General features: G+C 33.6%; 1 protein-coding gene across 2 annotated transcripts in view; it reads left to right on the top strand.

The window, feature by feature from the left end:
- Positions 1-24,967, top strand: part of DARS (aspartyl-tRNA synthetase) — a 90,638-nt gene extending 65,671 nt beyond the window's left edge. For both annotated transcript variants that reach the window (XM_008584721.1, XM_008584722.1), the window contains 9 exons: positions 6,943-7,054; positions 7,959-8,093; positions 10,559-10,706; positions 13,438-13,584; positions 14,818-14,860; positions 16,130-16,210; positions 17,287-17,398; positions 21,309-21,380; positions 24,289-24,967. In XM_008584721.1, coding sequence (XP_008582943.1) covers positions 6,943-7,054; positions 7,959-8,093; positions 10,559-10,706; positions 13,438-13,584; positions 14,818-14,860; positions 16,130-16,210; positions 17,287-17,398; positions 21,309-21,380; positions 24,289-24,380 — 942 coding nt within the window. In that variant the 3' untranslated portion in view covers positions 24,381-24,967. The remainder of the gene's footprint in view (positions 1-6,942; positions 7,055-7,958; positions 8,094-10,558; positions 10,707-13,437; positions 13,585-14,817; positions 14,861-16,129; positions 16,211-17,286; positions 17,399-21,308; positions 21,381-24,288) is intronic.
- Positions 24,968-26,742: the final 1,775 nt, after the last annotated feature.

Below are 26,742 nucleotides of genomic sequence, written 5' to 3'. Positions count from 1 at the left end.
TTAGTAACTTTAAGTCTTTGAACTCCTTAGTTTATGTGTAAACTATCTAATTTAACCCCAAACCAGGTCTTTTATAGACTCTCAGTTTAGCAAAGTCAAGTGTTGGAGAGGTTGGAAATAAAAGACAAAATTTCCATTCTCCTTCTGTAATTTGAACATTCTAAGATATATCCTCATATCGGTTCTAGTGTAGCCTAACTTTTCTCTCATATAATGAATTGTTTTCTCTATGAACTTTCCAGCTACGTGGCCTGATTAAAAAATACGCCATCTCCTGGCTCCCAGGAATGTTAAAATATTAAAGCGTTTTCATTCCTGGAAAAGTCTGAATTAAAATCTCTTTGTCTGGAATCTTTTTGTACACAGCACTCACCTAGCTCATATTCTGGATTGCCTTGACAAATTAGCTTCATCCTTATTAGGCAGGTTTTTATGTGGGTTTTCTGGGAACCTGTTTGGAGAGTTCCATTTAGATCGGAATTATTCTCTTTATTTCTCCTCACTCTTAGGTACAGCTAAAGTTTGTCAAAGTAGTAGTTATTTAGTCTTCTGTCTTGGGAATCATTTTTTAATAAGTACTTTTCCCAAATAGGAATGGATTACTTTAGTTGGTTTAAAACTACAGTTTTTTTTTTCTTTATCTAAATCCCCCTCTACTAAAGCTATTTAGTCTACAAAATATTTATTATGTTTATATTATAGGTTTTATACTATGTAAACAGTGTATACTGTGTATTGATTATCTTCAAAGAATTCACAGTTTTGTTGAGGAAATAAGACTATTAGTATAAGTCTCAATATAGTCATGCTCTCTCTTTGGTTGACAGGTAAGCATAAAGACTGAGCTATTTTTTTTTTTTTTTCCTTTTTGTCTTTTTTCGTGACCGGCAACGGATCGCAACCCTCAGTGTTGCGCCCGTACCGGACCGGGACCGGCAACGGGATCGCAACCCTCGGTGTTGCGCCCGCACCTCGCTCAGCCAGTGAGCAGCCGGTCTGTATGTGGGATCCGAACCCTCGGCGGGAGCGCCGCCACGCTCCCAAGCGGCGCACTGTAGCAGTGCGCCACCAGGCCGGCCCAAGACTGAGCTATTTTAAAAGGTGTATCATGTTAGCTTTTTTTTTCTCCACTTGGTTTGACATGGTCAAGGCGGTAGGCAATTCAGGACTCACAGGCAACCTAAGCCTTAAGAGACACCATGGGATACCCCGTAGCTATCCTAAAGTCCCCTTCCTTCACCAACACACCACACTACTCTAGTGCTATCTCTTAAAACCACACTACCAAGATAGCCTATATGATATGTTTCCATAGCATATTCCTTTCTATCTGTTCAGGTATATTCTGGTAGGGGAAGGATGGTTTAAAAGGTAGCTATCTGATCATGTGTGTTTTTGCTCAGTAATGAACCCCACTTTGAGCCCTTTGGGTTAATGAATGGACAGTATCTGCTATTATGGTTTTGGTTTCTTCTTGTCAATTATATATATCTTTTACTTTTAAATTGGTCATCTTAGTCTTCATCCATGCCTCCCCTACTGTTCTTTTCTCTGTACAAACTATTAACCCCTTAAATCAAGGCAAGTACATGAGATGATTATCCCCCTGTGTCCATGGCCAATACCCCCAGTCAGTCACAACTGACTGTATACTATTCCTTGTAAGCTTAGAGTAGCCACACTGCACTCCACACAGCCTCCACTAATGGATTACAAATAAGCTTATTTGCCATTCCTCCCTGTCCATTAACAAAATCATAAAACAATTAGAGAACAATTAGATAATTTATAATCAAGTGCTCATCTTCTAACTCATTTCCTAGCTCATTACTTTCAGTAAATTTTTTCCAAACTAAAAATCAAAGTCTCCACACCCCTGAAGAATATTTGTGTTCTTAGAGTACAAGAGATGGCCTTGGCAATATAGTTTTAATGCCAATATATTGGAATTTATATGACATTTCAGTGGTTTTCTAGTGTTTTTTCAAGTGTGGTACCCTTACCAGTGGATGTACACAGTGATTTCTGGGTGATACACAGATATGCACATTTTATATTTTAATAGCTATGTAATGTAACCAGCAAATAAAATCTGTGTTTTCATGGATATTATTGCTTAGGCTGAGCCAAGTTTTTAAATATAATTTAAAGAACATTAAATAATAGTACAAGTGTACTCAGTATGACAAAAATGATAATAGAACACAAAAGGCAAGTTGAAGAAATGCTGGTTTGTGTCAGCAGTGGACAGAATATTGGGAAGTTGAGACTTTTTGAAAATCATAGGTGTATGGTCACTGCAGCTATAGAGGTTCTGTGAAAGTAGATCTGTCCAAGATCAAGGTGCCAGGAAGAAAAAAGAAAAGAGAGTAGATCTGAAATAGTCTGGGGAGGTGTCCTAGGGGATGTTGTAACTGTTGGCCTTAGGACCAACTCATCAATCATAGAAATCTCTTAAGGATGCTCAGCGCTGTTGTATGTATCACAGGGTCCATCTATAGGCCATACATATTTCATCTGCTAGCATTTTTGTTGTAAATTAAAATGGATATATGTTGGAATGTTCCTGACACAGTGTAAACCTGAGCACTGCTAGAATCCCCTCATTACAGTAATATACAGTCATGCATCGCTTCCTGACGGGGATATATTCTGAGAAATGTGTCCATCATTAGGTGACTTTATCATTGTACAAACATCATAAATGTACTTACACAAACCTAAATGGTATAGCTTACTACACACCTAGGTTATATGTTGCCTGTTGCTCTGACCACCATCATGTATATTCTGAGAAATGTGTCCATCATTAGGTGACTTTATCATTGTACAAACATCATAAATGTACTTACACAAACCTAGATGGTATAGCTTACTACACACCTAGGTTATATGTTGCCTGTTGCTCTGACCACCATCATGTATACGGACTGTCCTTGACTGAAACATTAATGCAGCACAGGACTATTGGCGATTGCAGACAGTTCAGATTCTTTCTCACAGAGATTACTCTTGCTTGACTAGAAATTCTGTATCAGTCTGTTTTAATCTTTAATAATCATTTCTTTTGGAATTAAATCAGATATTTTAGAAATGTCTTTCTACGCCCTTTTCAGTTATCTCTCTTGATCCATAGTCCAGCTTCACAATAGTGTCTGTAAACTGACTTTACATAAACTGACAAGAAGCCTCTACAGTCACAAAAAGCAAAAGCTGTCCAGTTAAGATGATAACATAAATAGGAATTTTTTAAAGCTACAAGCCTTTCACAACATAAAAATAATTTCTTGTGAAAATTGTAAGGAGCTGAGTGGTTAAAGGTTTCATTATAAATTTTTGGTTTGTTTAAACTTTTGTCTTCTATTGGAATTCTCCCTCTTAACACCCTGAGTACTTTCCATGCAGCTGCCTCTCTTCTCTCATAAAAGATGAAATGTTTGTTCTCTTGTGCTGTGAGGACCTTAAGGATAGGAATTCTATAAATACAGAATATTGTTTTTTCTTTTATTTCAGATCTTTTATGTAATTCAGAATGACAACATTTTAATTTTTAATAATCATATATTTGGAAAATTTGCTATGGAATAAAAAAATACTGGGTTTTTTCCTACTTTTTTTTGTTTTGTTTTGTTTTGGTTTTTGGTTTTTGGTTTTTTGTAGCTAGCTGGCATAGGAATCCAAACCTGTAACCTTGGTGTTATCAGGCTGTGTTCAAGCAAATTGTGCTAAGCAGCTAGCCCAAAAAATACTGTTTTAATATAAGGATTGTCAAACTTTTTTAGAAATGAAGTTCAAGGACTGGGTTTTAATTTTGTTTTGTTTTTTCTAAAAAAATAAAATTGTTTAAGTAGGGGAAAATTAGTTTTCTGCTTTCTGTTTAGTTTGTCTTCTACCTTATGCCCACTGTGATCATCACTATTATCTAACACCTAACCCAGTGCCAGACATAGGTAATTGATAAATATTTGTTTAATGAGTGATGAGTAAGTGCTATTTTTTTTAACATATTATTAAAGTATTTATTTGACCCAAAACAATTTTTAGGTTTAAACATCATGGAAACCATCATCATCATTAGTATGGTTTATGACTTAAATGCTAAAGAAAGCCTTTTTCTCTTTCACTGATATATCTGAAGGTAGGGATAAGTATAGTATTGGGAAATTAAGTGTATAATGTATTTGCATGCTCTTAGCCAGTTGAAAATAAGATTTAATTATACCTTCACCTTGAAATAAACATTGTACATTGCACTAATTTTATGTATTATAATATTTTAGAAGCATTTTAGTCGAAATAGGTTTAAACACACAAATACTTTATTAAACATATATTTCTTATGTTATACACTCTGTAATCTTACTGAGAAGTTGGATCATTGTTAACTTCTACCTTAACCATCAAATTCTTACACACATGGAGAAGTTGATCATAGCAATCAATATGTTGTAGGTAAATAGTTTGAAAATGAGTCTATTAATAAAACTGCTTTAGTTCTCTTCAGATGTGTTCTACCCAGAATGACCTGATTTGACCAGAGAGAAAAAAAACTATCTTTTCTGTTTCTTAAATTTTAACTGCTCTGTGTTGTCCTCTCATGTAATAATAATACTTTTTGGAGGAGGAATAAATGTTGAAAGATGACCCATGGTAGCTGAAGAAAGTTTCTCAGACTCTGATACAGTCTGCTGAACACTATTCCTCTGTTAAATTAACTGACCACCCTGGGCTTCAGGACGGTATTTTTCTCTGGGCAATGTTAGAGAGCTTACAAGGATATTCAAATTTCCTAATATTAACTATTTATCTTTTAACTAGCAGAGATAGCTGGTAAAAATTCACTGGTACAATGTAATTCTCTTTGCAGTAATGGATAGTCTTCTTTATATGATAAGGAACCAAAATAGTTGAGGATTTCTTTTTAAATATTTTATTTTTCTTCCTTGTTATTTACTTATAAAGAGCATATTATATTTAGTAATTTCTTTTTGTTTAACTTTCCCCATCCTCATTCTTAACGATTGTCAATTCTCAGATTACCATTTCATAGAATCTCCTAGGGAATGTTCTCCAGATTGTAAATGCTAGATCTAGGAAATTAGGACATGTTCGAATTATCATCTGAATAACCGTTTACTGTCTAATTAAGTACCTATCTTCCTAACAGTTAGCAAGTGGCTTGAAAAACCTAATGAGAAAAAAATGCTTTTTCTTATGTATGACATAGAATCATTTTCCCTATAAATGTTACACATTAACGTACTTATTTATATAATCAGGGAGTAAAAAATGTGGGCACAGTATTATTTTTAAAAAACAATCAGCGAAATTTCTATTAATACTATATAAGCTGTGACCTGATCAGAAGTTTAATTTCCATTTGATAAGAGGTTGAAGTGAATTTATTTGGGCTAGCTAAAAGAGGCAAGTAGCAGTAAAATGTTTTCAATGACCCACTTATAGAATTTATTTTATGAAAGTGAAATATGTCTATGTGTGTCAGTAATGGTGAGACAGCTTTTTGTTTCAAACAGGTTGCTAGGTTTTTGAAAGCAGATTATGCAATTTATTTTGATTGGATGAACCAAATATTTCACTAAACCACATTTTTAAAAAGCCTTAGGTCTTTCTAGTTAAGATGTAAACATCTTGAAAATGAATAAAAAATTCATTTTCAAATGAAAACAAATTATAAAAATCTTTTAAATGATCTCCATTATTTTCTGAGAAATTATTGATTTGTATCTTTGAGTATGAATTATAAAATAATGTTTTAAATAATACCCAATTTACATGAATTTTTTTATACCCGATATGCAGGAATCCAAGGTTATTTCAATAGCATTCTTTATAGTGAAAGAAATGTAGAGTAACCATTTCATCATTAATAGTGTTTTCAAAGGTTGCTACTGTCTAAATGCAGAATGCTGTGTGCACTAAGTCAGGAGTGAGCCCTTTCATATAGGGCAAGTAATTGAAATTCCTATAATAAGATGAGTAAGACGTCTTCTTCATCTAATTCAGCTGTCCACAGTTAAATTAGTGGTTTGAAGTCAGGTATTTTACTAAACACATATGTAGTCGTAGGGTAACTTTTTTTTTTTTTTTTAATAAGTAAGACCTAAAGAGAAGCAGCCACTTCTTTTGGCCAGAAAAATGGACAAAAGTTAGTCTAGAGCAGAGATAACTACCTCTAGAGTCTTCTGGACACCATCAGAACTGATTGAGGCTGAAAGTAAAATAGGGGGACCAAAAAAACTGAGAAAGAAAGGAGGGAAAAGGAGAGAAAGAAAGAAAAGTTGACTATGGTAGACAGCTATTAATTGCTTTCTGTGCCATTCTGGGAAATCAGTGACATGGGATGCCTATTCCTTTTATTGTTTTTTCCCCCTTAATTTCTTAATTTAATTGTAACAAATACATGACTATCTGCAGTTTATGTATTGCTAATAATAGTTAAGATAAAAGTACATGGTATCTTTTCTGGGGGTTCTAGAAGAAATAGTGAAGTATATGGTAGCTTTATTCACTTATCAAATGATAAAATTTTACTTTCCTTAGGAGAACATTAGTATGCTATGCTGCACAAACATTGGTACATCTCACTTATTGGGTTGCCTTAAAAAAAAAAACCACTAAGAATTCACAAGTAAGATGTTTCATTAATTAAGGAATATATTTCTTTTATGGAATTCTTACAAATTAAAACATCTGCTCTGTAAGCATTTCTAGTGAGAATAGCTCTATATAGTCATATATATAGTCATTCCAGCATGCCTTATCACCTCTGCCTTGTACTATATTAGACTATTAGACTTAAAAAATGTTTAGAGCAGGAATAGTTTTATTTACCCTTAGGTTTCCCACAATGCACACCACACATAGTGAGTACTCAGTAAATGTGTCAGATTGATTTAATTAGATTTTATTTTTGTCTTATAGACATCAACTAGTCAGGCAGTCTTCCGACTCCAGTCTGGCATCTGCTATCTCTTCCGAGAAACTTTAATTAACAAAGGTTTTGTGGAAATTCAGACTCCTAAAATTATTTCAGGTATGCTTCAAAATATTTCTTTTAATTTTTAAAAATAAATTAGCTTTCCCCAAAGTTGCTTATGTATTTTTCTAATTTTAGAATCCCAGCTGTCCCTTAAGGTTTATTGCCATGAGACTACTTATTTCGAAGACCATGCTATATAGCAACAGTCAAATACTACAATGATACCACATCTCATTCCACAGTCATTTTGTGATAATGAGTATAAAATGAGGCAAGAACACAGAAAGCAAGATTCTTGTTACACAAGTTACACCAGGAACTATTTTCATTATATAGGTTTCTTTCGAAATTGGTATTGCAATTTTGTACAAACTGCATTGTAAAATCACTAAATACTACTAATTAATTCTCATTCTTATATGAGAATCTTAATTATTTTACCCTTTTTAGAGTTGCTTAAATAACACTAAAAAGTGTGTTACAAATGGCATTTGGTGACAAATAAAAATTGAACATTGCATTCTTGACAATTAGAAAAGTGATTAAGAATATCTTTTTCTTATAAGTTTTTACATGCCCAAATTAGGTGTTTTTGTGGGGGGGAGGGTTGTTGTTGTTTTGCTGGCCGGTATAGAGATCAAACCTGGACTTTGGTGTTATCAGCACCACACTCTGACCAACTGAGCTAACTGGCCAGCCTCAAAAGTAGATTAAATAGCTTTGAAACTGAGGCAGAAAGGGAGCATGTATACCCAAAGAAGTAAATCTGGTTTAAATATAAACTACTTAGAATCATATATAAGAAAATGTATAGTAGGCTATAATTTATCTACATTTCTTGATTTCCAGTTTTTCTTTTTTTTAAGTGAACTACTTGAATCAAAAGTATAAACTTTTTACTAGAGTTTGCATTGATAAGTTTACAGTTAATTATATAATATAAATGTTTACATTTCAGCTGCCAGTGAAGGAGGAGCCAATGTATTTACTGTGTCCTATTTTAAAAATAATGCATATCTGGCTCAGTCCCCACAATTGTATAAACAAATGTGCATTTGTGCTGATTTTGAGAAGGTTTTCTGTATTGGACCAGGTAAGATTATGGTTTTTTCCAAGTTCATTAATTGTACAGTAGTTGTGATTTTAGAAACATATTTTACATATAGAATGTACAGATATTTTGAAAGCTTAAATTACTTCATCTGCAGACTACACAAACACTAGACTTTGAAGTAGAAATGACAATGTTTGGGTAAACATTTAAAAAAATAGTAAGCTCAATAGTTCTTTAAACATTCGAACATCATTAATGTGAATAGAATCATAAGCATTATATATTCTTACAGTGGAATGCTGAAGAAAATGTTTATCTTGGGAATATCTCACTTTAAAAATGCATGCTTTGAAAATGTACACCATCTGAGATATACCTAAGTATATTATTTATTATACCTAAGTGCAGTTAGTACAAAATTAGCTCTTGATTGAACTGTCCTTTCAACTCCTTATCAACACCAAAGAACAAGTAGATGCCATCTTCCAAATAATATATTTGTTGTCCTTTGTAACCCCTTACTATTGTTGTAAGTTGACAGTGTCCCTCTGTCCACTTTGCTACCAGTTTTACTCAAGAGCTGTTCTGTGTCACTATTATTGCTTGTACTGTCCTTCGTATTGGTAATATGCTAATGTCCATCACAAAGTACTAACAAATTTCTTAATAGATTGCATTAAGGCTGGCCAGTTAGCTCAGTTGGTTAGACCATGGTGCTCATAACACCAAGGTCCAGGGTTCGATCACTGTACTGACCAGCCACAAAAAATAATAATAAAAAGTAAAAATTAAAATAAAATAGATTTCATTAACATGGTTTTTTAGATATATTGGCTAAAAGTCAGTCATGTGCACATAATCATATGGCAAATTCTTTTATGAAGTTAATTATAAGCAAAAAACCATCTTTACTTCATTCTTTAGAATTTGCCCAGTTATTTTATATATGTTTTTTGATAGCTTAATAAAAATCAAAAGCTTGCTAATAGAGAAACTGGCATGATCGTTAAATTTTTAATTTTCTAAATTTATCAATCAATTGTTTGTTGAACGCCTGCTGCATATATAGCTTTGTGCTAGGTACCGTGTACATGAAAGAAGAATCAGCCAGCCCTTCTCAAATGTTAATGTGCACTCAAATCACCTGGGGATCTTGTTAAAGTGCAGATTCTGATCAGTAGATCTGGGGTGAGGTCTGAGATTCTGCAGTTCTCACAAGCTCCCAGATACTGTTGATGCTGCTGATTTGCAGACTGTGCTTTGAGTGACAAGGGAGTAAACATTGTCCCTGCTTCCAAAGCTGAATATGACATACATACATACAGCAGTCACAAGGAATAATCAAGTAATTTTCACAACAAATACTCAGATTGTGCTGTATAGTCAGTACATTGATGTTAATTATGTAGTATAGATAGTAAGTGTAAGAAGAGGGAGAAAATGGAGTTTGCTATAGTTACCATAAAAGAAAATTCAAACTGAAACGTGCTTTAAGAACACAGTAAGATATATAGACAACAGACATGGCATTCTAGTCAGAGGAAGCAGGATAAGTAAACAGCAGGGACTATGGCAGAAAAAAATAAGACTAATCAGTATTTAGAAGAAATGAGAAATACCAGGGTTCTTCAGAAAAGTTCATGGAAAGATTTGTACTATCTTTTATTTTTCCACAAACTTTTTTTTTTTTTTTTGTCTTTTTGTGACCGGTAAGGGGATCACAACCCTTGGCTTGGTGTCGCCCGCACCACGCTCAGCCAGTGAGCACACCGGCCATCCCTATATAGGATCCGAACCAGCGGCGGGAGCGCCGCTGCGCACCCAAGTGCTGCACTCTCCCGAGTGCGCCACGGGGCCAGCCCTCCACAAACTTTTTGAAGTACCCTTGTACAGGTTAGGATTAAATTGTGAAGGCATAAAGATTTTAGACTTTTTGTCATCTTATGTCTCATTACAGTAATCATTTGGGAACCATTGTAAGTTACTGAGCGAGGATGTGTTATAGGAATATTAATCTGGCAGTGATGAGCCGAGCTAGTCAGGAAGACTGGAAAAGAAGAAAACACAAATAAGAATAATAAGAACTGGACTGATGTAATGGCTAGAATATATGTAATGTTACTTCATCTCTACAGAGTTTCATTTAACTTGAGTCGAGTTTTGATAAAATTGAGAACTCACTATCTTGCTCGTAATTGAATCTATTTTTAATTATTGAGAAGGCACCTTAGGATCTCGTGTTCCGTCGGGGGTTCTTATGAGCCTAATATATTAATTTACATTTGGTAGAGCTTTTGCTACGTGATTGTAGGAGTTTGTAATGAACTTGCTGTCCAAGAGAATGCTGAAACAGTTTATCAAAGGTCCTGCCAGCTGTCTGATGATATGAAAATAGTATCACTTGAGTACTACTAAATAGAATCTTGTATTTAAATACCAACTTATTCAAAATTTAAAACACTATTTTCTCTGTTTTCTCTTTGTTTCTTTTATTAACTTCACAGTATTCAGAGCTGAAGACTCTAATACCCACAGACATCTAACTGAATTTGTTGGTTTGGACATTGAAATGGCTTTTAATTACCATTACCATGAAGTTATGGAAGAAATTGCTGACACCATGGTACAGATATTCAAAGGACTTCAAGAAAGGTAAAAAGTATTTTATATTCCTAGATGGACTTAGTTTCAAATCAGTTTGGGTTCTTTTTGTTTTCTGGGGGGGGGTTTTTTTTGCAGCTGGCCAGTATAGTTACGGGGATCCAAAGCCTTGAGCTTGGTGTTATAACTGAGTTGTTTTCAGGGGAAAAAAAAATTCCTTAACTGAAACATGTAAATGAAGTTTTTATTGGAGTATTTATAAAGACTTTCCAGTTAGATGATCAGTTTAATTAGTTGGAAAAATTCACACTGAAAACAGTGTTTCTGGATCCATGTCAATTGGGGCCTCAACTAGTTAGCCTCTTTTTGGTGGTGAAGTTTACCAGATTGTGGTATAGCCCAAATATATTTGTTTTTTTTCCTTTATACTAACATCCTGAATACCTGAAGAAATAGAGCATGTGTTACTTTTATAGCAGTTTATTATTTGGGAGGTAGTTTGGGTTAGTGGGTCAGCTACTTCCAGATAACCTGAGTTCACGTCACATCTCAGCCCTGCTTCTTATCTGTGTGGGCCTTGTGCCCACACACAGTCTGTGCCTCAGTTTCCTTAGCTATTAAGTGAAAATAGTATTATTACTTACCTCAGAGATAAAAAGTCCCTTCAGTCTGCTAGTTTCTAATCTTTACTGAATCTGTCCACATGTAAATTAAGCCTGTGTCAGGAATGGTTAATTCTTAAATAGGTTTATATTTACAATGAGTGCTCAGTAAACATTAGAGACTTAATAGACTGAAGGGACTTTGTACTTATTTGGTGAATTACAGAAATATTAGACATGTTCAAGATGTTTAGAAAATTTAATTATGTAAAATGTCCACTTTAAGTACATCCTCTAAACTGGCAAATAGTTTTTCTCTTAAAGGTCATTGAAAGTTGTTTACAACTTAACATAGAGAAAATAGGAAAAGAAAATGGAGAGCAAATTAAGTTGGTCAAGAGAGTCTCCTTTTTTTTTCAAGCATTAGGTACATCATAATAGACTTATCTAGTATTTTAATAACTAATGAAGAGCTACTTGAAATTTTTCTTTGAAGACCACCGATTTAACTGTTTATTGTTGATGTATTCAATATGCTTCGCTGATATTTTAAGAGTCCAAAAATACGAATTTTATTTACTCCAATGCAAGGCTAATGAGTAAATTCAAGAATGCAGAAATTAATCATTGATCATACATAAAAATACTATAACATGAGCACCAATATTTTTGCTTTTGTACCTTTGATGACTAATTTGTACTCAGAAATATTTTGGTGCAGTTTATCGTAAGCAGTTTTCATTCACATAGTCCACGAAACAACTGATGTTTCCTTATAAAACAAAATATCCTTTAACACGATGATGAAGGAACACAACTTTTCTCATTTTCTCTTCATGTTTATAATTCAAGAACGTTTCTGAAGCCCATTTATTTTAGATAGTGATAGCTTCTCTATTTAATATCAGTGTTTGAAATTTCCACTTTTTTATAATAAGCATGAATCAGGCGCTTGGGATTAATCAAGGCCATGTGCAAATCATAGACTTGGACACCATTATTGCTGAACTTTTTCAGTAGACTTAAGTGGCAATTGAAAATAAAAGCCTTCTTTCTATATTCCATAAGTCATTTAGGAATTTTTAGTTTCTGTGTCACTTGTAAATTGGGTTACCTGGCTTGTGTCATATTTCTCTCATTTTTTTAATCAGTATTTATCTCTCATAGAAAAAGCATATAGAAATGTATTTTAAGGTATCAATAGTCATATTTTTGTATTACCACTGATAGATATGAATAGGGACTAATATCCAAAACAAAGAAAAGCTATTTAAAAATCAATTATTGAGTTTTCCTAACTCTTCTTGTATCAATATTTTAATAAATCTATGGCTAAGCTTCATTGTTCCTAATAAGAAAGTTCTCAAGACAAACTAAGAAGTGATAGAGTTTAATTTCTAGAATATAAATTATAGATAGAGAATTCTTATGTAGAATATAAGCATATTTTTTAAGTCTTTTAATTATGAAAAGTTTCAAAATACATAGAAAAGTATGAACACTAGCCTAATGACCACCATGTACTCATTACCCAGTTTCAACCACTGTCAACCAATGGCCAATTTTGTTTTACCCATTTCCTTCACCTCCTTTTACTTTGAAGCAAATCCCAGCTATCATTTTATTCATAAATACTTTAGCAAAAATATACTCTTTTGATCTTAATAAAAATTCATCTTCTAACAGCAGAAATTCATTTCAATGCAGTAAACATTTGTCTTTGCCTACAGTGTATAAGGTAGGCACTATACTATAGGGATTATCAAAATGGGAAAGAAATTGGCACTTCCCTAAACAAATGTCCAATGTAAAGGGAATGGAGGAGGGTAAGACACATATTATTAATTTTGTCTTCCTTGATGATAACAAGTGTTGTTAAAGGATTAAAGAGTCAAATTATGCTTCATAAAATGGGTATTTTATATTTCTAACAGTGTTAGCCAATGTAAGTTATGAAGTTTTAATCCTTTAATGCTACTTTGGTTACAAAAACATGAGACTGAAAAATGGTGTTAAATATTATCAGTATTGAAATTTTATTCTTTAACATAATAATTTGATAATGCTTTTCCTGGTTCATATACTGATTCAAAGAATGATTTTGTATATTGCCACAGTGACCTCTTGTGGGGAAAGCATTTATCTCACTCATTTTACTAACTCAGTTATTATACAAATAGGTTTCAGACTGAAATTCAAATGGTGACTAAACAGTTCCCATGTGAGCCATTCAAGTTTTTGGAGCCAACTTTAAGACTAGAGTATTGTGAAGCATTGGCTATGCTTAGGGAAGCTGGAGTCGAAATGGGAGATGAAGATGACCTGAGGTTTGTCTTTGTGATTGTTAACACTTCAGGAATTAGGTTTAACGTATGAAAGAAAGAATATATTAGTAAATGGTGGTGATTTTTCACCTAGCTGATAAATTTTATTAACTGAGGTATATAATATGATGCGATTTTATGTAATGTATGATCTGAAATAAAAATATTATGTTTAATATGGTTTGCCTAAGTTTCAATAATTTCATGAATAAACACCGTTTTTCATTCCCCCCTCATATTTGTAAGTTTTGCCTATAATTTTATCATCTAATATAGAACTCGTCTTTTCAAGTCAATGGTGTTAGACGCCCCCCGCTCTAAATCCAGCAATCTAAATCCATCCCACAGAGGATTAAGATATAAAACCGTTAACATCTCCAAAAGTTATAGAAATCACTGTTCTTTATTTGATATACACTATTATATTATCTAAATTCAAGTCATAGCACTTATATTTTGATACAAACTATGTAGTTTAATAAAGATTAAAAATTACTGTCTCTTTATATTTTATTCAAGAGTTCCTAGTTAAAATATTGGAACTATCACAGAAAGGGGGTGATTACTGTCATTTTTTAGAATTTTTTAAAAACATATTCACCCAAAATTCTTTATTTATTTTTGCTTGTGTAACTATATATGGTTTTAAGCCTCCCCCTGCATTGCTAGTTGACATTTTAAGGCAAACCATAAATTGGTATTACTTTATGTTGGGCAATATTTTCTTAATATTTTGGAAATTGTTCTTAAATAAGAAAGAACCTGAAGTAGCTAGCTCTTGGTAATAGAAATTTGACATTTATATAAACATTATTACATTTTAAAGACTTGCAAATACCAATTTTTGTTTTATAAACTTTTGATAAAGAGTAACAAAAGAGGGAGACCATTTAATGGCAAGACTAGCCCATGTTGGTATAGTGAACTTTTAGTAGTTGTGATTATAGGAAATTACTTTATAATATTTCTAAATCAATGAATTGCTAAATTCTATTTACGGTTTTAAGTAAATATTTGACTGCACCTACTGAGTCCCTGTACCAGCTACATTCATAAGTGGTTTCAATAGTACTTGCCTTTTAAAAAAGGCGTACAATAGACAACTATGTGTTTTGATCGAATTTTTTATCCTTTGAGAACTTCAAATAGAAATGGTGCCTTATTAACTTAAAACTCTTTTAAGTCGTTATTTGATCTTCAAGCACCCGATTTCATGTTTTTTTTTTTTTTTTTCAGTACACCAAATGAAAAACTGCTGGGTCGTTTGGTAAAGGAAAAGGTAGGATTCTTTTGTACATGCTCAGTTTCTTTTTCTAAATCTGAAAATGTATTCTGATACTAAAGAAGAATTGCAGAGAGGACTAATCTTCCTAGAATGGTATGATTCCAGAATAAATAAAAACCAAGTGGGAAACAATATTTTTTAGAAAACACAAAAACAAATATTTGCAGATAAGCTCAGCCCAAATGGTTTGATTAACTCAATAGTTGTTATTTGTACTGAACTCTACTGAGGAGTCTCTAAAAGTGATACCTATATGTCAGATAGTCAGATTAGGTAGGACCTAAAAATTACTTGAAATTATTTAGAAATGGGTTTCCCATTGCTAAATGCTAAATGGTGCCCCTGCTGTTTCATGAGACTTGAAGAGGAATGAGCTTCCTTTCTGCCTCTTATGTGAACACCACTTTCCTATCTCATTTTCTAAAATTAAAATTCCAAAGAGGATAAAAGCTAAACTTACTATGGTCTTTTTTAAAAAATTAAGAGTGATGTAATGAAATGAAAATAGTCCTAGAGCTCCTCCTGCTGGTTGCACTTGAAATTGTTGAACTGACTGGAGACTCAGATGTTTCTGAAACCTTACAATATTGAGTTTATACATTTAAAGAATGCTGTCTCTGGGAGCTGACTGTATAGCTTAGTTGATTAGAGGGTAACGCTGATAATACCAAGGTCTAGGGTTCAATCCCTGTACCAGTCGTCAAAAAAAGTTGAAATGTAACTGATTTCTTCTTAGCTTAAGTATAAGATGTAGTAAATATTCTTTCTAAGGAAAATTGTCATCGTTTCATATTAATGTTATTTATTTCTTTCAATTGTAGTTTTCATTTGAAGAAAACTGCCATATTTCACTTGTATATCTAACAAAAATTTAAATTATTCGGAAAACAATACAAGTTTTTGGAAAAAAAAAAAAAAAAATGAAAATTAGTGATGTTTATTGCAGCATAATTTACAATGGGGGAGAAATTGGAAAGACATTACATGTCAAAAAGAAATAGAAAAAAATGAATATGTGAGCTATAATTGAATAATAAACAACTCCTACAAATGAGATATTAGAAGAATTTATGACATCATGGCAAAATGCTATAGAATACAGATATTACTTGAAAAAAGTAGGATACTCATTGTATATACAGTGTAATTACAATAATTTTTAAGAACAAAAATTATGCATTAAAAAAGAAAGTTAATTACCAAATGTTAGCCTTATTTTAACTATTAAAAAGTGTATATTAATTACATTTATTCTCTTTATAGTATGACACAGATTTTTATATTCTCGATAAATACCCATTGGCAGTAAGACCTTTCTATACCATGCCTGATCCAAGAAATCCTGTAAGTCATTTGGTTTTAAATGTTTGGGGGAAGAAGCAAGACTTTATTGTCAGTGTATCAAATTGTATTATGGGAATAATGGTTTTAATTAATAATTTGCAGTTTCGATAGACACATTGTTATAGGTATTACTACTGGTGTCTGTCAGTATAGGTCAAAATGATATTGTGAAATTTGAGTAGTCTAGCAAATTAGCCTACAAAGCCTATATTAAATCATTCTCCTGGGTCACTTTTATGAAGATTTATAAGAAAGAAAGACCATATAAATGATAAATAGTACTACCAGATTTGCACACTTTAGCAAATCATCTTGTCATTGACCTTGAACTGAGAATTTACATTGTTTCCTGGGAGTTAATCTAAATAATGTTTTGGCCTTTCACTATTTTTCCATTATAGTGGTTCCTATTTTAGAGATCCTCAGAATCACCTGGAGGGCTTTTTAAAACATAGATTGCTGGCGCACTCCCCAGAGTTTCTGATTACTGTAGTTGGTGTGGGGTGGGGGCCTGATAATTTGCATTTCTAACAAGTCCCAGGAAATACTGAAGCTGCTAGGTCAGGAATCACTTTGAGAACCATTTATATGGTTTATTGAAAGACTGGGAAGTAAGTTAAAACTACTGTTATCAGATAGCTGATAGGGAGTAGGTTAAGCTTTGGTAAATTAATTTTCAATTTAATTTCCTTAAAAAGACTAACACCTGTTTATATTGAAGTTCCAAAAGTGACCTAAAAGTCATGTCACACTTAAGACCATTTCAGATGATTAAGTGAAATAAGGATCAGCACTACTACTTAAAAGTTAGATGTGGTGCTTTGATTTGTTATTGGGGGATGTGAGTGAAGAGCACAAAATATGATACAGGCAAGAAAGGATGTATTATTCAACCCTCAGTAGTTTAATTTTACTTTGGAGAAACAAATTATGTTCACTGAAATAGATTACGTCATTAATTCTAAAAAAAAATGGACTTGCTCTTCATGCAGCAGAGATTTTTTTTCCACCTATTTGTAATGGAAATAGGATGATAGCCACTTGAAGAGTAGTGTTTTTGTTTGTTTTTCCTACAGAAACAGTCCAACTCTTATGATATGTTCATGAGAGGAGAAGAAATATTGTCAGGAGCTCAAAGAATACATGATCCTCAGCTGCTAACAGAGAGAGCATTACATCATGGAATTGGTAAAAAAAAACTCAAAGTATAGTTAGGAGAATGTATATTCTGAAATAATACATTTTAAACATTTTAAAGACTTTCCAGGAACATAGTCCTTTTTTGTTTCTTTGTTTTAGAAAGTAGTTATTTCTATGGAAATGTTATTCTGTTGTGTCTAGTAAAGTGGGCTTTAATATCAGAAAGGTATGCTTTCATTAACTTTACAAAGATGTATTCCAATGTGATGAATATACCATATCTAAAATAGTTGGACTAACACTAAAGATGATCTTGTAATGTACTTGGTTTACATCTTTTGGTCCTTGTCAGGATAATTTTTTAACCTGTTAGTCTTCTTTTAATCTTCATAGAAAAGTAATTGCTTTTGTAATTTTTTAAGCTAAATAAGACAAATTATATTTTGNGAAACAATATTTTTTAGAAAACACAAAAACAAATATTTGCAGATAAGCTCAGCCCAAATGGTTTGATTAACTCAATAGTTGTTATTTGTACTGAACTCTACTGAGGAGTCTCTAAAAGTGATACCTATATGTCAGATAGTCAGATTAGGTAGGACCTAAAAATTACTTGAAATTATTTAGAAATGGGTTTCCCATTGCTAAATGCTAAATGGTGCCCCTGCTGTTTCATGAGACTTGAAGAGGAATGAGCTTCCTTTCTGCCTCTTATGTGAACACCACTTTCCTATCTCATTTTCTAAAATTAAAATTCCAAAGAGGATAAAAGCTAAACTTACTATGGTCTTTTTTAAAAAATTAAGAGTGATGTAATGAAATGAAAATAGTCCTAGAGCTCCTCCTGCTGGTTGCACTTGAAATTGTTGAACTGACTGGAGACTCAGATGTTTCTGAAACCTTACAATATTGAGTTTATACATTTAAAGAATGCTGTCTCTGGGAGCTGACTGTATAGCTTAGTTGATTAGAGGGTAACGCTGATAATACCAAGGTCTAGGGTTCAATCCCTGTACCAGTCGTCAAAAAAAGTTGAAATGTAACTGATTTCTTCTTAGCTTAAGTATAAGATGTAGTAAATATTCTTTCTAAGAAAAATGTCATCGTTTCATATTAATGTTATTTATTTCTTTCAATTGTAGTTTTCATTTGAAGAAAACTGCCATATTTCACTTGTATATCTAACAAAAATTTAAATTATTCGGAAAACAATACAAGTTTTTGGAAGATGAGTATTGTAAAAGATGTCAGTTTTTCCCAAAATAATTTGTAGATTCAACAGTTTCTATGAAACCCAAAAGGATTTTGGATAATTTAGCAAAACAGTTATAACATGCATCTGGAAGACTAAATGAGCTAGAATAACAAAGTAAAAAATGAAAATTAGTGGGCCGGCCCGTGGCTCACTCGGTAGAGTGCGGTGCTGATAACACCAAGGCCACAGGTTCGGATCCCATATAGGGATGGCCGGTTTGCTCACTGGCTGAGCGTGGTGCTGACAACACCAAGCCAAGGGTTGAGATCCCCTTGCCGGTCATCTTTATAAAAAAAAAAAAAAAAAATGAAAATTAGTGGGCCGGCCCGTGGCTCACTCGGTAGAGTGCGGTGCTGATAACACCAAGGCCACAGGTTCGGATCCCATATAGGGATGGCCGGTTTGCTCACTGGCTGAGCGTGGTGCTGACAACACCAAGCCAAGGGTTGAGATCCCCTTGCCGGTCATCTTTATAAAAAAAAAAAAAAAAATGAAAATTAGTGGGCCGGCCCGTGGCTCACTCGGTAGAGTGCGGTGCTGATAACACCAAGGCCACAGGTTCGGATCCCATATAGGGATGGCCGGTTTGCTCACTGGCTGAGCGTGGTGCTGACAACACCAAGCCAAGGGTTGAGATCCCCTTGCCGGTCATCTTTATAAAAAAAAAAAAAAAAATGAAAATTAGTGATGTTTATTGCAGCATAATTTACAATGGGGGAGAAATTGGAAAGACATTACATGTCAAAAAGAAATAGAAAAAAATGAATATGTGAGCTATAATTGAATAATAAACAACTCCTACAAATGAGATATTAGAAGAATTTATGACATCATGGCAAAATGCTATAGAATACAGATATTACTTGAAAAAAGTAGGATACTCATTGTATATACAGTGTAATTACAATAATTTTTAAGAACAAAAATTATGCATTAAAAAAGAAAGTTAATTACCAAATGTTAGCCTTATTTTAACTATTAAAAAGTGTATATTAATTACATTTATTCTCTTTATAGTATGACACAGATTTTTATATTCTCGATAAATACCCATTGGCAGTAAGACCTTTCTATACCATGCCTGATCCAAGAAATCCTGTAAGTCATTTGGTTTTAAATGTTTGGGGGAAGAAGCAAGACTTTATTGTCAGTGTATCAAATTGTATTATGGGAATAATGGTTTTAATTAATAATTTGCAGTTTCGATAGACACATTGTTATAGGTATTACTACTGGTGTCTGTCAGTATAGGTCAAAATGATATTGTGAAATTTGAGTAGTCTAGCAAATTAGCCTACAAAGCCTATATTAAATCATTCTCCTGGGTCACTTTTATGAAGATTTATAAGAAAGAAAGACCATATAAATGATAAATAGTACTACCAGATTTGCACACTTTAGCAAATCATCTTGTCATTGACCTTGAACTGAGAATTTACATTGTTTCCTGGGAGTTAATCTAAATAATGTTTTGGCCTTTCACTATTTTTCCATTATAGTGGTTCCTATTTTAGAGATCCTCAGAATCACCTGGAGGGCTTTTTAAAACATAGATTGCTGGCGCACTCCCCAGAGTTTCTGATTACTGTAGTTGGTGTGGGGTGGGGGCCTGATAATTTGCATTTCTAACAAGTCCCAGGAAATACTGAAGCTGCTAGGTCAGGAATCACTTTGAGAACCATTTATATGGTTTATTGAAAGACTGGGAAGTAAGTTAAAACTACTGTTATCAGATAGCTGATAGGGAGTAGGTTAAGCTTTGGTAAATTAATTTTCAATTTAATTTCCTTAAAAAGACTAACACCTGTTTATATTGAAGTTCCAAAAGTGACCTAAAAGTCATGTCACACTTAAGACCATTTCAGATGATTAAGTGAAATAAGGATCAGTACTACTACTTAAAAGTTAGATGTGGTGCTTTGATTTGTTATTGGGGGATGTGAGTGAAGAGCACAAAATATGATACAGGCAAGAAAGGATGTATTATTCAACCCTCAGTAGTTTAATTTTACTTTGGAGAAACAAATTATGTTCACTGAAATAGATTACGTCATTAATTCTAAAAAAAAATGGACTTGCTCTTCATGCAGCAGAGATTTTTTTCCACCTATTTGTAATGGAAATAGGATGATAGCCACTTGAAGAGTAGTGTTTTTGTTTGTTTTTCCTACAGAAACAGTCCAACTCTTATGATATGTTCATGAGAGGAGAAGAAATATTGTCAGGAGCTCAAAGAATACATGATCCTCAGCTGCTAACAGAGAGAGCATTACATCATGGAATTGGTAAAAAAAAAACTCAAAGTATAGTTAGGAGAATGTATATTCTGAAATAATACATTTTAAACATTTTAAAGACTTTCCAGGAACATAGTCCTTTTTTGTTTCTTTGTTTTAGAAAGTAGTTATTTCTATGGAAATGTTATTCTGTTGTGTCTAGTAAAGTGGGCTTTAATATCAGAAAGGTATGCTTTCATTAACTTTACAAAGATGTATTCCAATGTGATGAATATACCATATCTAAAATAGTTGGACTAACACTAAAGATGATCTTGTAATGTACTTGGTTTACATCTTTTGGTCCTTGTCAGGATAATTTTTTAACCTGTTAGTCTTCTTTTAATCTTCATAGAAAAGTAATTGCTTTTGTAATTTTTTAAGCTAAATAAGACAAATTATATTTTGCTTTGTGTTTTTTTTGTAGATTTGGAGAAAATTAAGGCTTATATTGATTCCTTCCGCTTTGGAGCCCCTCCCCATGCCGGTGGAGGCATTGGTAATATTCTGTTACTGCTTACAAATAAGTCTATAATTGCTAAGTATAAAACAAATTTGAATTGTAAGAATTTTTTAAAGTGAGTTATGACTAAGTGGAAATTTGATTTCCAATGAACAAAATGAACAGCTAATTTGTGTGTTCTAAAATATTATTGTAATAAAGTTCTAGCCATCCCTTTTTTCTTAAGAGTTTAGAAGCCAAGTGTCTTAAAAATCTTGAGTATCCTGTTTTCTTCCTGCTACTATAAGCTCATTCAGATGAACCCAAATTAAAGCTTTGTCTGTAATTAGCTCCAAGAGCTGCTAACTGTTTTTATTGAAATATAACATTTCATTGACTTTTAGGACCACTTCTAGAGTATATGTAAGAGACTGCTCTGCAATTTGAAATGAGTAAATATTTAACTCATGTTTTGGATGTTCATATCAAAGACTCTTAAAAAGAATTCTGAATGTATAGTTTTGTTGAAGTTTTTGTTTGTTGTTTGCAGATTTTTTGGTGAATAAGTAATATACTTAACAAAAATTTCAAATTAAAAGGATAAGGAACCCTAGTCTTTTCAACAAATGGTACAGAGAAACCTGATAATCATATGCAAAAAGAATGAACTTGGACCTTTACCTAATATATATACAAAAATTCACTCAAAATGAATCAAAGTCCTAAATGTAAGACCTAAAACTATAAAACTCTTGAAGAAAACATAGAGTAAAAGCTTCGTGATATTGATTTAGCAATAATTTCTTAGATATGATGCCAAAGGCACAGGCAACAAAAGAAAAAATAGACAGATTAAAATTAAGAAAATGTAAAAATTTTGTGCATCAAAAGATAACTATCCACGGGGCCGGCCCAGTGGCGCACTGCTACAGTGCGCCGCTTGGGAGCGTGGTGGCGCTCCTGCCAAGGGTTCGGATCCCACATACAGACCGGTTCCCGCTCACTGGCTGAGCGAGGTGCGGGTGCAGCACTGAGGGTTGCGATCCCGTTGCTGGTCCCGGTCCGGTACGGGTGTGACACTGAGGGTTGCGATCCGTTGCTGGACATGACAAAAAGGAAAAAAAAAAAAAAAGAATAACTATCCACTAAAAGGCAACCCACAGAATGGGAGAAAATATATGTTAATTATATATCTGATAAGGGATTAATATCCAGAATATATAGAGAACTCCTAAAACGCAACAGCAACAATAAAAACCTGATTTAAAAATGCACAAAGAACTTGGAGAGACATTTCTCCAAAGAAAATATACAAACATCCAATAAGCTTATGAAAACATGCTCAACATCACTAATCATTAGTAAAACGCAAATTAAAATGACGATGAGATACTACCTCACACCCATTAGCTTGGCTACTATTAAAAAAAAAACAGACAATAACAAGTGTTGGCTAGGATGCAGAGAAATTAGAACCCTTGTATAATTTTGGTGAAACTATAAAATGGTCCAACCGCTGTGGAAAACAGAATGGCAGTTCCTCAAAAAATTTAAAATAGATTATCATTATGATCCAACAGTTTCACTTCTGGGTATATGTCAAAAACAATTGAAAATAGGGTCTCGGAGAAATATTTGTACACCCCTGTTAATAGCAGCATTATTCACAATAGCTAAAACACAGAAGCAACCCAAGTATCCATCCACAGGTCAATGGATATGCAACATGTGGTATATACATACAATGTAATACTATTCAGCCTTAAAAAGGAAGGAAATTTTGACATGCTACAAAATGGATGAACCTCGAGGACATTATGCTAAGTAAAATAAGCCGGTCACAGTAAGGAAAATACTGTATAATTATATTTATGTAAGGTACTCAGAGTAGTTAGAGTCATAGAAGCAGAGAGTTGAATGGTAGTTGCCAGGGTCTGAGGTGAGGAATAAATGGGGAGTTACTGTTTAGTGGGTACAGAGTTTCAGTTTTACAAAATAAAAAAAGAGTTATGGTCCACCAAAAAAGTGTTAGAACTAATAAGTGAATTCAGTAAAGTTACAGGACACAAAAGCAACATTCAAAAATGAGTAGCATTTCTATATATAAACAATGAACTATCTGAAAAAGAAGAAAATAATCTTATTTGATATGGTGATTTTTTTTTAAGATTAGTCGTAGATCACTGTAATACAAGGCTCAAGTTGTCATCTGCAGATAGATGTCTTTTGGTAAAGAAATAGCAATAAAAATGTTAGTTCTCTTATTTATATTTATATTTACAGTATTCCTTTAAAATCTTTAAAAGTTGTTGCTATGAAAGAATTGTAAGAATATTCTTTGACCTTGCCTTTTTTGTGTGATATGTTAGCCTTCTAAAACTTTAGTGAAATAAACGAATCAAAATGCACACAAGGAGTTTCTTTTGCTAGTTCTGCTCTGCTTCTTAGGTGGAACTTGGTCATTTATAGATTTTTTTTTTTTTTTTAAAGATGACCGGTAAAGGGATCTTAACCCTTGACTTGGTGTTGTCAGCACCAGGCTCACCCAGTGAGCTAACCGGCCATCCCTTTATGGGATCCGAACCCATGGCTTTGGTGTTGTCAGCACCACACTCTCCCGAGTGAGCCACGGGCTGGCCCCCATCTATATAGATTTTGGTGGTTCACATTTCAGACTCCACTAAGAATATCTCATGTAGTCCTTCCCACATACAGCATCATCTCCACTTCTGAATCAATACCCAAAACATCCAATTTTAGATAAATGTAAAATAAGTACTTTTCCTTGAGGAAAAGTATCTAGTTGAACAATGATATTAGGTTAGTAGTTCTAAGTAAATAAGACCCTTAGAGCCTAACAAGAAAAAGTATCTAGTTGAACAATGATATTAGGTTAGTAGTTCTAAGTAAATAAGACCCTTAGAGGTTTTCAGAAAAGGAATTAATGATCATTTTGTTTCCCCAGGGTTGGAGCGAGTGACTATGCTGTTTTTGGGATTGCATAATATTCGTCAGACCTCCATGTTCCCTCGTGATCCCAAACGACTCACTCCTTAAAGAAAGTCTTGCTTTTTATTCTTTCCAGTAACCTGCTGTTGATCAGGCTGTACCTTAGGTACTTAAATATGCAAGAGAATAAATGTCTTATCTATAGTACCAGTATTATTTTTGGATTAATTGAGTATAGATTAGTTTAAAAGAGAAGATTTTTTATAACTTCAGAAATGTTTTAGCAAGAAATGCTTGAACATTTTAATAAGAACTTCATATGGTTATGTTAAAAATTCATATTCCATTACTAATATAAATGGTAACAAGAGTTTTTAACAGTTAAGATTATGCAAAGTTTTTTTCCTTTCTATATTACAGTGGACACAGAATTAATGTCTTACATTTAAATATTTGAGTTTATTTTTTAAAATTTTGACATTGAGATAAGAACAATTGGGGAACTATCTGAGATTTTAATGAAGGTATAATTGGTATATTATGGAAAATGAGCCAGAAAGTATCACTTCTTAAAAGTTATGCCCAGAAATCATGTACAGGAGGAGAAAATACTGGTGAGAAAATATTGAATATAATATTGTATTAAATTGTTGAATTCTAAACCTGAATTTCAATAAAATTTTAAAGCTAAATTATAGTTTGTCTTCATGTACTTTTGTGGCAGTCTGATTTTATAACTGTGTCTTGGCATTTATGATTAAGCAAAAGAAAAAATACACAACTGGCTTAATGTAAATGTATGAAAACTGATATATTCTTAACAGGTATTCATTCATGGGTGTAAGGATACAGCTCTTAAAGCTGACAGATTAGGTTGATTAAGAAATATTGCAGAATTTTCTGTTTTTGTTTTTAACTTGTACTTAGTGAATCTTGCTAAAATGCACTTCTGTCTTACCCACCAAAAAGAAATTCTGTTAGAATTACAATTAGAAACACTTTCCTTTGAGACTATTATGTCGATACTGATGTTAATTTTACAGTAATTAAATAAGTATTGGGCAATGCATAACAATGTAATGCAGATATTTTCCTATAAGGAGAGAAAAAATAATATGCAGAAAAATAGGAGGGTCACAAAGGTAGGAAGTTACCCCTGGACCATAAACATATGCCCATTATTTTTGAAAGTTAAAGGGAACATTATTTCATACCTAGGTTATGAGCTCTTTGAAAGTACAGATTCAATTTTTATATCTTTCTTTCATATCCTACCAGAGTAACTTAATATAGTAGGTACCCCAAAAGTGTTTGAATAATTCACACCAAGAATAAAATGGACTACTACCCATCATTTTCTCTTTTTTTTGGTGGCTGGCCAGTACAGGGATTGAACCCTGGACACCTGGACATTGGTGTTATCAGCACCACACTCTAACCAACTGAGCTAACTAGCCAGCCTAGAATTGTTTCGTTTTGTTTTGTTTGGGTGGTTGGCCGGTACAGAAATCTGAACCCTTGACCTTGGTGTACTTATTTCCTATATTGTGTAATTCCCAGGCTATAAAGTAATACAATAATAATGGCCCTAGAGCTGTTCTTCTCAGTTTCATATAATTATAGCATCTTTCAAAATACAGTTAGCCCTCCATATTCTTGAGTTCTGTATCCACAGATTCCATCAACCATGAATTGAAAATATCCAAAAAATAAAATAAAAAATAACTACAATAAAAATACAAGCTTTAAAAGTGCAGTATAAAAACTGTATACATGGCATTCACATTGTATTATATATAAGTAACCTAGAGATTAAGGTATATAGAAGTATGTGTGTTATTTATATGCAAATACTACGCCATTTTATATACGGGACTTGAGTATCAGACTTTGGCATCGTGGGAGTTCTTTTAAAATTATCATTTAAAATTATCATTTAGGGGGCCGGCCCGGTGGCGCACTGCTATAGTGCGCCGCTTGGGAAGCGCGGTGGCGCTCCCGCTGAGGGTTCGGATCCCACATACAGACCGGTTCCCGCTTACTGGCTGAGCGAGGTGCGGGCACAGCACCGAGGTTTGCGATCCCGTTGCCGGTCCTGGTCCGGTACGGGCGCAACACTGAGGGTTGCGATCCGTTGCCGAACACGAAAAAAGACAAAAAGGAAAAAAAAAAAAAAAAGAAATTAGAATGTTGTTGGGCCGGCCCGGTGGCGCACTGCTACAGTGCGCCGCTTGGGAGTGCGGCGGCGGTCCCGCCGTCGCTTCGGATCCCACATACAGACCGGTTCCCGCTTACTGGCTGAGCGAGGTGCGGGCACAGCACCGAGGTTTGCGATCCCGTTGCCGGTCCTGGTCCGGTACGGGCGCAACACTGAGGGTTGCGATCCGTTGCCGGACACGAAAAAAGACAAAAAGGAAAAAAAAAAAAAAAAGAAATTAGAATGTTGTTGGGCCGGCCCGGTGGCGCACTG

Source organism: Galeopterus variegatus, unplaced genomic scaffold, assembly GCF_000696425.1.
Source record: "Galeopterus variegatus unplaced genomic scaffold, G_variegatus-3.0.2 Scaffold3347, whole genome shotgun sequence".
Lineage (NCBI taxonomy): Eukaryota > Metazoa > Chordata > Mammalia > Dermoptera > Cynocephalidae > Galeopterus > Galeopterus variegatus.
Note: the sequence above shows the minus strand (reverse complement) of the source record. Positions and strands in the feature narration are given on the sequence as shown.